General features: G+C 60.1%; 1 protein-coding gene across 5 annotated transcripts; it reads right to left on the reverse strand.

Moving 5' to 3' along the window:
• Window positions 1-3,221: 3,221 nt before the first annotated feature.
• Window positions 3,222-10,956, reverse strand: ADGRG5 (adhesion G protein-coupled receptor G5). 5 transcript variants are annotated; one of them, XM_087740775.1, is made up of 13 exons: window positions 10,884-10,956; window positions 9,711-9,789; window positions 9,497-9,572; window positions 9,265-9,391; window positions 8,168-8,302; window positions 7,898-8,032; window positions 7,682-7,724; window positions 7,426-7,532; window positions 6,769-6,887; window positions 6,069-6,334; window positions 5,875-5,974; window positions 5,001-5,263; window positions 3,222-4,863 (listed from the first exon to the last, which is right to left on the reverse strand). In XM_087740775.1, exons 2-13 carry the CDS (start codon window positions 9,772-9,774, stop codon window positions 4,787-4,789), a joined length of 1,512 nt encoding a protein of 503 aa, XP_087596901.1. In that variant the 5' UTR covers window positions 9,775-9,789; window positions 10,884-10,956; the 3' UTR covers window positions 3,222-4,786. The 5 variants fall into 5 exon arrangements, with proteins under 5 accessions (XP_087596901.1, XP_087596899.1, XP_087596900.1 ...); XM_087740773.1 differs by having other exon boundaries at window positions 7,426-7,535; XM_087740774.1 differs by having other exon boundaries at window positions 7,426-7,535; window positions 9,711-9,802; window positions 10,884-10,910.
• Between the last annotated feature and the right edge of the window lie 285 nt (window positions 10,957-11,241).

Below are 11,241 nucleotides of genomic sequence, written 5' to 3' on the forward strand. Positions count from 1 at the left end.
GCCCTTTGTGCGCCCTGAAAAACAGCCGAGCAGGAGAAAGCCGGGGCTGCCAGGAGCCAGAGGGAGGAGGGTAGGCAGCGAGGGCTCCGGGAAGTGCCCTGGGTAAATAGTTGCTCTTGCAGATATTTTCAATGCCTTGAATGAGACTTTTCTTTGTGCTGGGGGAAGGGTGGAAACAACCTCTCGCTCCAGCAGGGAAGGCAATGGAGATAAAAGGTGGCTGCGGCACCGGAGGTGCCATGGCTGCGCTGGGACTCCCATAGCGAGGGACATCCCACATGCTCACATCGCTCCCCAGCTTGGTTTAATTTCCAGCTCCAAGCCCCGAATTTCCCCAGCTCCCATGGGAAGGGGCTCCCATGGGAAGCGGCTCACGCGGCTGCACGCGGCCAGACCATGGCTAACGCGGACGCCTTTGGAGCCCAACCGTCCCCACGCCGCAGGGAACAGGGCTGGCTCCGAAATGCACTCTCACGGCAGCTGGAGCCACTGGAGCATTGCAGCGAGCCAAGCCTCCCGCTGCGGGTCATCCCGACCGGCTCCTTTACGAAATGCTGTAAATCCACCTCCCAGGAATAACACTGCTAAACCCAGTGGCAGCTCCCGCAGGATCAGGCCCTCCTCAGGGGAGGGGGTGGGGATAAGGTGTGGACCCTGTGTCCCAGTGAGGAAAGGACATTTTAGGCCATCTTTTTGCTGCGATTTATAGAACAAAGAGCCTTTTGTCCCCACTTGACGTTATCAGGCGTTATTTTTAGGTCGACGGCTGCACTTGTTGATGTTATCGGGATTATCTGTAAGTCAGCAGGCCGTGCTGCTGTCTTCAAAGACGCTGGCTGAGTGCAGGGAGGGAGGAAATCCTTGTCCCTTGCAAGGGACATTTGCCCTTGGGCTCAGGCCAGTTTAAGGGTTTATTGCTCAAGCTGGGCAGTTCCTCAAAGCCCCAAAAGTTCCTGAAAACCCTAAAAGTTCCTCAAAGCTGTAGAAGTTCCTAAAACCCCTCAAAGCTCCTAAAAACCCTCAAAGCTCCTCAAAACCCTAAAAGCTCCTAAAAGCCCTATAAGTTCCTAAAAGCCCTAAAAGATCCTAAAAACTTTAAAAGCTCCTAAAGCCCTAAAAGTTCATAAAAGCCCTAAAAATTCCTAAAAGCCCTAAAAGCTCCTTCAAACTCTAAAAGCTCCTAAAAGCCTTAAAAATTCCTCAAAACCCTAAAAGTTCCTAAAAGCCCTAAAAGCTCCTAAAAGCCCTAAAACATCCTAAAAACCTTAAAAGCTCCTAAAGCCCTAAAAACTCCTAAAAGCACTAAAAGTTCCTAAAAACCCTAAAAGATCCTAAAAGCTCCTCAAGGCCCCAGTGCTGGTGGCAGGCGAGCAGGAGCATGCTGGGGGAACGCAGCGGCGCAGCGGTGGGATGGGCAGGTTCTGGCAGGCGAGGGCACGTTCCGCCAGGCTGCTGGTGGCCAAGGCGAGGCAAGTACGGGCAGAGGTGCCCTGGCGCCGCCTGAAGCCAAGGGTGAGCTGGTGAGTGCCAGCCCCACTGCCAAGCGGTGCCAGCCCCAGCCCAGGGTGCCGAGACACACCTAAAAGCCCCTTGGGAGATCATGGTGCTCCCAGGGGACGTGCAACCGCGAGTGGGGCTCAGTCCAGCTCCGGTGGGTGGAAGAGGAGGGTGAGGATGAGGATGATGAAGCAGACCAGTGCTGGTGGGAGGGGGATGCCCGGAGGTCCCCCATCCAGTGAGTGATGCCAGGGCAGCCTTGGGAACCTCGGAGGATGGTGACCCCAGGGAAGCCCAAGGAAGCTCTGTGGGGTACAAGCTCTGTGGAAGCGGCTGTGGGTACTCCTGCTCCCTCCAGTTGCCGCTGCTCCACCTCCCTCAGCCTTGCTCCCAAAAATACATCAAAGGGGGAGGTGGGTCCCCCCCACCCCACATTGTGATTTCTCAGTTGGGCAGCAACGATAACAGTGACTCACCAGGTGCCAGGCTTTAAAACTCAACTGTAGAAAGAGCAATAAACCCGACTTACTTGTTTAGGCTCAGCTTTGCAAATAACCCATGATGATGTCAGAGAAGTCTGGGGAAAATTGGTCCCCGGAGGTATTTGCACAAGCACTGGGTGAATGCTGCCATGGGATGCGGGAACCGGGCTCATCTGCTACCCAGCAGCCAAGTCCCAAAGTTGGATCCCAAAATAGAGCCCAGGTCTGCCCACCCCCCACTCCCATTCCCAAATGGATTTAGTCTTCCCTGGCTGCTTGTTTCCCCAAAATTTGGATGATTTGCAGTATTTCCAGAGCTTTCCCCCTGGGGCTAGGGCTGGCACTGGAGCCTGAAGGCACCACGGTGATGCCAAGCTGCCTTTCCTGGGGAAAAAAAGGTTGGCAACAACCCCCTCCAGCTGCCCAGCACCAGCCTCCTGCCCGATAAGGCACAGGAGAAGGTAAACAGGATCGCTTCTCCTTGGGGAGGTTAGACGGGCCGGCTCCCCCTTCTCCCACCTGCGGTGCCCCAGGGCTGGGATGAGCTGGCCCTGGTGCTGGGGGGCGCTGGGGGTGGTGGGAGTTGGGAGCCCACCCTGCGCTCCCAGGGGACCTCAGGGAGTATTTTGACCCTGCTCCTGGCACGGCGGGGTGGGAAATGTGCCTTTTCTGCCTCCAGTCGCCAGCAATGGGCTCAGCTCCCCGGGGACCACTGTGTCCCACCAGTCCCCAACAGCAGGCTCAGCTCCCTGGGAAACACCGTGCGCCGTGGGTGCTGTGTTCCCGCTGCCAGGAGGCAACCACCAAGCGATGGTTTTCCAAGCACCACCGGATACTGGGACAAGGTTTATTCATGTGCCAGTGTTGGTGCATATGCAGGCACCGGCAGGCAGTGTCATTCATGCCGCAAGCCCCAAAATCTCGAGATGGGGAGGAAGGTGCATAGAAAGCGCAGCCCAAGAGCAACCGGGGGGATGGAGCCGCCACAGCTGGGATGTGACTCTCCCACGGTGGGGCTCACGGGGGACAAGCCGCATGCTTGGCACCTCACCAAACGCCCAGGCTTCTTATTTAATAGCTGAAGTCAGTCGCCGGATCGGTGACACATGCACAGCTCATTGCCACACAGCGAGCCGGGGGCACCATGGTGCCTGGCGGCTGGAAGGCGGGGGGACACACAGCCCTGACGGGACGGGCTTTTATCCTGGCCACCGGCAGGAGGGATGGAAACTCAGCGGCGCTGGCTGCCCTTTGTGCACGGAACAAAGAACAAGAGCCAATGGCTTCCTTCACTGCCCAGAACCAGGCCCTGGGAAGCAGCCAGAAAGGGAAATGCTGCTCGGCAGAGCAGCATGGGAAGGCAGAGACGGGCAGCGTGTCACTCTGTGAGGCTGCCTGCTGATGCCGGTCCCCTGCTGCCAGACCAGAAATGGGCAGCACCAGCAAATGGCACCTCACTGGTGCACCCCACAAGCTACAAGCATGGGGACAATGGGAACCCTGCTGCCACCACAGGCAGATTTGTGGCCATGCCAGCATCACTGCAGTGTGATGCCGCTCTGCATCCCGGCAGGCAGAGTGGGATGCCCAACTCCAAAATCTCAGGCACCAGGAAAGGCAAAACCATGGGTGCAGTTCTGGGTTAAGCCTGGAGTACAGGGATGCGCTGGTGGATCAGGGCTGACTCGCCACCTCCAACCATTGGTTTTAGTCCCTGCAACTTGTCCTCAGTATTTATTTCCCTCAGGCTGGACTGCTTAAACCCTGATAAAGCATTTGGTCGCGTTCAAGAGCTCTGCTCAGGGTCTGCCTTCCTAAGTGAGAGCAGGAGGAAAGACGAGTTATTGGTTCACTTACTCACTTCCCACCCTCTCTGCCCTGGGACATCCGCCTGACGCCAAGCCGAGGCCCTGCTCACTCGTTTGCCCACTGACTTGGGGCTGCGGGTGGCCTCTGTCCCCATGCTGGCTTTGGGGTGAGCAGGAGGGCTTTTGGTGGGGTGCTGTCATCAGTGAAAACCCAGGGTCAGGGGGGTTTTGGGGGTGCCACGGCCACACTTGCCAGCCCACAACTGTGCCGGCACCAAAGGGGTTGAGGGGGATATAGCCAGGGAGATCCCGCTTCCGCCTGTCCCATGTGAGATGATCTGGTGGCAGCTCCCTGAGGGTGCTCGGACCTTCCCTCCCAGCTGTCAGGAGGCTCCTCTGCACCACTAACCGGCACCGCTAACCAGCACCACTGGAGGCCCATGGGCCTGCCTTGTGCACAGTCCAGAGCTGGGACCATCTTTGAAATCCTCGTGCCATCTAGTGGGACCTTCACTAACGACAAGACAGAGCATGGCTGCCAGCTCTGCCAGCTCTGCCCGCCATGGGGCCGGGGGTGACGAGGTGGCAGCAGACAGCTGTGGGCCCCCAGCCAGAGCTGCACCGCTCCTCTGGCAGTGGAGGAGACCTGCATCGGCAATTAAATGGTGCTTTTAATGAGAAGTGCAAGCCTTCAGCAGAAGTCAGTGTTCGTTACTAATGGAGGGGCTGCAAGCCAGCAGGGTTGCCCTGGGCCAGCGCGCGGGCAGTGATGGTCCCCAGGGGAGCGCAGCACCCGTGGGGCCCTGAGCCACAGCCCCCCCAGCAGCCCGCAGCTCCCGCCACTCAGAAATCTGGCTTTGCAGCCCAAATGCTTCCCCTGAAGAAACCTGCGGCATCCATGGCGCCAGCTGTCAAGCCCAGGGGAAGCTGCCATGCCACATCCTCGGGGAGCAGCCCCCAAGCTCCCCTTGCAGCCACTCACCCCAGCACTGGGGCGCGTTATCTGGAGGTGTTGCTGACGGAGCCCGACTTGCTCCGGCGGTGCACAGTGATGTACCAGATGCAGACAAAGAGACCTGTGGGTGGGTGGCAACGTGGTCACTGCTGTGGGTGCACCGAGCTCCTGCGAGGGGCAGGAAGGTGACAAGGACCCCACTGCTCCCAGTCCATGGGGTGCTCGTCTCCCAAAAGCCTGCCAGTGCTCCCCACTGACCTTGCAGGGAGTTGAGGATGGTGAAGAGGTAGAGCTGGGGGACGAAGAAGACACCAAAGCTGAAGAAGACCAGACCCCAGGTGGTGCCCAGCAGGCAGGTAAGCCCCAGCACTGTCATGCAGTCCTTCCTTGCCTGCCCCTTCTGCCGATGTATCCTCCGCAGTATCATCATCACCCTCCCCAGGACCAGCATGTTGAAGAGCAGGATGAGGCCGGCGTAGGAGAAGGTGGCGTAATAGGCCTGCAGGCTGGTGAGCCAGCACCTGGCGGAGGAGACTGTCTTGGGGACAAGAGCCAGCACCCCCAAGAAGGAGCTGGGCATGGGAAGGGCATGGCAGTGGGTGTCCCCATGAACAGCGAGATGGAGTCAGGCAGCCAGCAGAGCTGGGCTCACCAAAAAGTGGCACCCAGCAGAGTTATGGCTGGCTCCTGCTGGCCCCAGCCCTGGGTCAGCCCCGTGTGCCTGGGGTGCCCAGGGTGCCCGGGGTTCCTGGAGTGCCCAGGGTGCCCAGGCTGCAGGGTGCCCAGTGTGCCCCATGTGCCCAGGATGCCTGGCATGTCCAGGGTGCCTGCTGTGCCCAAGGTGCATGGTGTGCTCAGAGTGCACAGGGTGCCTGGTGTGTCCAGGGTGCCTGGCATGCCCAGGGTGCATGCTGTGCCTGCAGTTCATGCTGTGCCCGGGGTGTTCAGGGTGCATGCTGTGCCTGGGCTGCATGCCATGCCTGCAGTCTGAGGTGCCAGGGTGCCCGGGGTGCCCAGTGTGCCTGGGGTGTATGGTGTGCCAGGGGTGGCTGGGGTCTATGGGGTGCCCAGGGTTCATGGGGTGCCCGGTGTGCCCAGGGTACCCGGGGAGCTGGCAGCCCCCTTCACTCACATAGTTGCGTTCCTGTAGCCTTCAGAGGTCCTGATGGTATGGTACCCATACGTATCTCTCTTGAAGACAAAAACAGCCACCACGGCCAGCGTGGGCAGACCTGCGGGCCCAGGGACAGGCTGTGTGGGGCCATGCCGGGGCAGCTGTGCTGCAGGCAGACGTGGGCAGGCAGGGCTGGGCGGGTGCCCACTTACCCCAAGCAAAGAGGCAGAGCTTGAGGAGGTAGTGCTGGATGTAGACATTGTAGACCTTGATGAGGAGGAGGAGGAGGTGGAAGGCCTCAGCGGCCATCCATGCCAGGGTGTAGAGAAGGCTGGCATGCAGCAGGGTGGCGGTGATCTGGCAGAGCCCCTTGGCACTGGCAGCCAGCAGCGTACTCAGCAGGAAGCTGCAGTTGAGCAGGAGCAGCGCAGCCAGGAGGTGCATGTGGATCCTGGTCGTGTTGTCCATCAGCCGCTGCCTGCAAGAGCGGGGAGGGCAGGGGGTGCTGGTGCGTGCCCGCCAGATGGCACAGCACTGCATGGCACAGTGTGGCACGGCATGATGAAGCATGGCATGGCATGGCACGGCACAACATGGCATGGCACAGCCCAACATGGCATGCATGGCATGGCACAGCCCAAGATGGTATGCACAGCATGGCACGGCATGGCATGGTATGGCACGGCATGGCATGGTACAGCACAGCCCAACATGGCATGCATGGCATGGCACGGCATGGCATGGCACAGCCCAAGGTGGTATGCACAGCATGGCACGGCATGGCATGGTATGGCACGGCATGGCATGGTACAGCACAGCCCAACATGGCATGCATGGCATGGCAGGGCACAGCATCACATGGCACAGCACAATGTGGCATGCACGGCATGGCATGGCATGGCACGGCTCTACCTGGAGAAGCAGCAGAGCAGGAGGGTGCAGAGGGTGGCAGCAGCTGAGAGGGAGCAGCCGATGGTGCTGATGTGGGTGAGCGATGACAGCTGGGCCAGGCTCAGGGTGCCCGCGGGGAGCTGCCGGGAGCAGGGAGGGAGGGGGTGAGCCGGGGCAGGTCCCATAGCAGCACCCGCCCACTGGGAAAGTGGGGGGCCTTGCAAAACCACCCCCCTGGCCACCCTCTCCTGCAGGACACCCTCTATACTCCCTGTACCCCCACATACACCCTGTACCCCCACATACAACCTGTACCCCTACACCCACCTACACCCACAGCTCCAGGGAGGAGGAAGATGGAAGGATGGAAGGAGAAAGGAGGATGGAGGATGGAGGATGGAGGATGAAGGATGGAGAAAGATGAAAGTAGGGAAGGAGGGAAATAGGGAAGGAAGACGGAGAAAGGAGGAAGAGGGAATGAGGAAGAGGCAAGGAGGGAACAAGGGAAGGAGGAAGAGGGGAGGAGGAAAGAAAGAAGAAGGAAGGAGGAGGAAGGAGGAAGCAGAAAGGAGAGAAGGAGGAAGGAGCATGGGGGTAGGAGGAAGAAGGAAGGAAGAGGGGAGGTGAAAGAGGGAAGAAGGAAGGAAGAAGAGGGAAGGAGGAAGGAGGGCTGTGGACCAGCAGGACGGCGAAGTAGGTGAGGTGGTTGCAGTGGCAGATGACGGTGCCCTCCCTGTGTGTGGTCTTGCAGCCCTCCCTGCTCCAGCTGCCGGTGCTGTCCGCGCCTGCTGGAGAGCCGCCGTTGGAGGGTGGCACAGCGGCCAGGGGATGGGGACATTAAGCCCTGCCAGGGCTGCCCAGGAGGCAGACAGGCGGTGCCTTTGGAGTGGCATGGAGCTGGCATTGCCCCCATCCTGGCCACAGCCATGCTTACCAGCTCCAGGCTGCCAGAAGACGCAGGTGGCATTGGAGGCATCCTGGTGGAAAGGGGACAGAGGGGGAGAGCTGGGGACCCTCTCTGCTCCCCGGGGACCCCAGAAACCTTCTGGTCCCAATGCAAAGAGGGGACACTTTCTCCTTCCCCAGCTCCAGGGGAAACACTGGCACTGGGGAGCCCCCCGGCTCATGCTCGCGGTGGAGCCCTGCTCACCAGCACTGTGTCATGCCAGAACTGGATCTCCACGGGACGGCTGAGCCCAGCCACGTGCCTGCTCGGCAGGAAGGCTCCCAGCACGTTGTTGTTCAGCACAGAGCTGTTGTGGGCATCCTGCAAGAGTCCAGGTTCCTGTGGGCAGAGTCCTGAGTCCCCAGGACATCCCACCACCCGCCCCCTGAGCATCTCAGTTGGGGGTGGGTGATGGGGCAGACATGCTGCTGGCTGAGGGTGCTTCAGGGGTCCGTGCGAGGACCTGTGGCTCACCTGGAAGAAGCAGGGGCTGTGGATGTAGATGCAGACGAGCTCCTGCTCCACCCCTCGTGCCCAGACACCCTTCATGAGCTCTGCCGGGAAGTTCATGGCGTGTCTGAGCCTCCTGCCACGGCCCCGCTTCACATCCTGCACCAGCGGGCAGGGGAGAGATGGATTTGGCCGCTCTGTGCTCGGCTGGCTCAGGGGGGGTCAGGGTGCTGCCCCAGCTGCCCCCCCCAGCACAGGCACCCCAGTTACCGGCGTGGCCCTGCGGCATCCCCTGGCCCCAGCAGCAGCTCCAGCTCTGCTGCGGTGCCTGTGGACGCGCAGATATGGCAGCCACTCCTGTCTTGACATCGGAGCCCTGCCAGCCCGTAGCACATGGGAAGGCTGTGGGTGAGGGGGGTCCATCACCCATGGGTGGGCACACCTGTCCTGCCAGCCCCACCATGGGGCGAGCATGGGGCAGATGGCATTGTGCCAGGACACTTTCCCAGTGGGATTTCACATCTTGGTGGGCTCCCCCAGACGGTCTCTGCTCCCAGGTCCCAAGCCGGAGGTCCCAGCTGGTAGGCAGGTACCCCTGCCTGCAAAACCTGCCTTGTCCTGCAGGAAGGGGCCTCAGGCCAGAGCAGTTAGACATCCCCAGCAGGGCAGCCCTGCAGCTGGGGGAAGTGCCACTGCTCAACCCCCGCATGCCGGGATGGGGAAGTCGCCCTGCATGCACCCCACCGCGGTTTCCCTCTACCTTTCCACCACAGGGAGGTGGGGGCCAGGGCTTCCTTTTTCATACATCAGAAGAGCTTCAGGATAGAAATCCCGGCTCTCGTCTGCAGAACACCCCCTGACTTTAGAAGCACCTGGATTTATCCTGATGACAGTGCTGGGGACCTGCAGCCTTAGCTGCCTGTGGCACCCCAGCAGAGCCGCATCTCAGGAGGCTTTGCTGGCGTAAAGCATCCTTAGAGGATGATGGAAACCCAGCGGTGGGCAAGCATCAGCCACCTCAGCATCCCCCCCGGCACCTTCCACCAGGGGTGGAGGGATGGAGGGGGACAGGGGGTACCAGCATCCCTGGGAATAGCCCCAGCATCATTCTGGGGACCAACCATCCTGCTGCTGAGGTTTAACCCTCTGAAGTGCTCAGTCATGAACTTGAACACGTAGATCTCAATCGTGCTGCCTGTGAAGTTGTATTTCTCTGGGCGGGCAAGTATCTCTTCCAGCTGGTTTGACCTGCACAGGGAGGGTGTTCAGGGCAGGGTCCAGCAAAATTAGGCCCCTGTGGGTCTGGGGGATGTGCGTGGTCTGGGGGACAGCGGGGCAGGAGCCGGCACTCACCTCCTCCTGGCGTGGAGGGCACTGCCGCAGCCCTGCTGCAGCTCCTTGTCCAGGGCATCCATATTGCTCACCATCTCTGATGGAGCCATTTCGGGAGCTGAACCTCAGCATACTGCACCCTGCCCCACTCCTCATCCCACCCCAGCCCAGGAGCCCTGAACGGCCCCAAAAACGCCCAGCCCAACACTGGGATGGAAGAGGGACACCTCCTTACCTTGAGCCTGCTGGATGGAGGTGGTGAGGCAGAGGACAAGGGCGATGAGCAGTGGGGTAGACATCACCGTGGTCCTCTCCTGCAAAAGGCACCTGGGACCTGGGCAGCTCCCCAGAGCCCCTACCCATGTCCTCCGGGACCTCAGCTCTTTCCCATGCACCGGGTGCAGGACAAGGATGGGGTCCCAGCAGCTTCCCCCCACCCACAGCAGCCAAGCCCTATTGAAGCCATTGCAGCAGCAAAGCCCCAGCCTGGAAGTGCCTAGTGGCTGCACTGGCAGCAGATGCAAGTGCGGTGTGAGGAAGAGGGTGTTTGACACACCAACCAGGGTGCAGGATGCCCTTTGCATCCATTTTACCATTAAGGTTGTAAAACTGCATGGGCAAGGCTTCTGCTTTCCCCTCCCCACAACCAGGACTCAGACCACGCTGCCATCCCAGCCCATGGTTGCAAATCCTCTACGACAGCACTGGGGCTTGCTGGCAGCAGCCCAGCACTGAGCTGCAGAGGAGGAAGTGTCCCTGGTGCAGGGCGGGGGGAAGGTGGCCGGCAGCAAGATTTGCATCCTTTGCAACACCACACCCAGTGCTGCTCACAGCATCACCCACTGTGGTAACACCGCTAGCACCGAAAACAGCCAAGGAGAGAGGCTGCGAGTCCAGCGGTGCTGGCGTACAACCCCAATGCACAAATTGTTTTTACTGTGGAAGCAGCGGTAGGATTGATGTTTCGAGGTGCTGAGGCTAGCAACAGCCAGTGCAGCCGGAGCCTCCCCGGGGCAGGAGCAGCAGCTCAGTGGGCAGCGTGTTGGGCAGCTGCCTGCACAGGCTGCCCTCTGACCCCCAAGGAGGGACAGCCACCACGTCCCCTTTAGGATGTTTTGCAATTAATAACCCTTTTACTTCTCACTGTTGTAAACCTCGGATCCCCAGGGCACCTGATGCAGGCACTTACCCCAACCTCCCCTGCTGCCTGGCATAGCCCAGCAATGCCAAATGCCATTCCTGCCACTGCCGAGCTGGAGAGGGCATCATTCTCTCACTGCGCCCTCCAGAAATGGCAGGTGTCACTTCAGGTGGGTTTTGCCTTCGTGTGGAGCACTTGGTGCCCCCGTGAGCCCCCAGTGCCATGCCAGTCCCCCGCATCCCCCCCTCGCTCTGGCAAAGCCCCTACCTTGGGCACAGGGCAGCCCTCGGTGTCGGCACCACCACGGTGGGGTCAGCCGTTCCAGCTCTGCCTGCGCAGCAGTTGGGGCGTCAGAAAAGGAAGTGTTCGTATGCAGATGAACAGATTAAATCAAGAGAGCTTTTAAATTTCCTTTTGCCTGCTCTTTTTCGCAGCCCAGTAAGGGACCAGCGCAGGGGGGAGCATCCCTGGCACTGCCAAACCCCAAGAACATGGCAGACAGCTGCGATTCAGGATGGCCCAAAGACAACCTGCTCCCCAGACCTGTTTGATATAATTAACCTTCTGCCTCTAATGAGCTTCTCCCCACCACCAGCTCACCAGCAACCCCTGTGCTCCCATGCTG

Source organism: Nipponia nippon, unplaced genomic scaffold (genome assembly GCF_047370975.1).
Source record: "Nipponia nippon isolate SJK-2023a ecotype South Korea unplaced genomic scaffold, ASM4737097v1 scaffold_7, whole genome shotgun sequence".
NCBI classification, from domain to species: domain Eukaryota; kingdom Metazoa; phylum Chordata; class Aves; order Pelecaniformes; family Threskiornithidae; genus Nipponia; species Nipponia nippon.

Excerpts from the sequence above, each read along its gene's own strand:
- ADGRG5 (XM_087740773.1), bottom strand. The coding sequence starts at position 9,774 with ATGTCTACCCCACTGCTCATCGCCCTTGTCCTCTGCCTCACCACCTCC. Across the intron at positions 7,725-7,897 it reads TCTGGCATGACACAGTGCTG|GATGCCTCCAATGCCACCTG; the intron begins GTGAGCAGGGCT and ends CCTTTCCACCAG. Across the intron at positions 7,536-7,681 it reads CTTCTGGCAGCCTGGAGCTG|CAGGCGCGGACAGCACCGGC; the intron begins GTAAGCATGGCT and ends GCGGCTCTCCAG.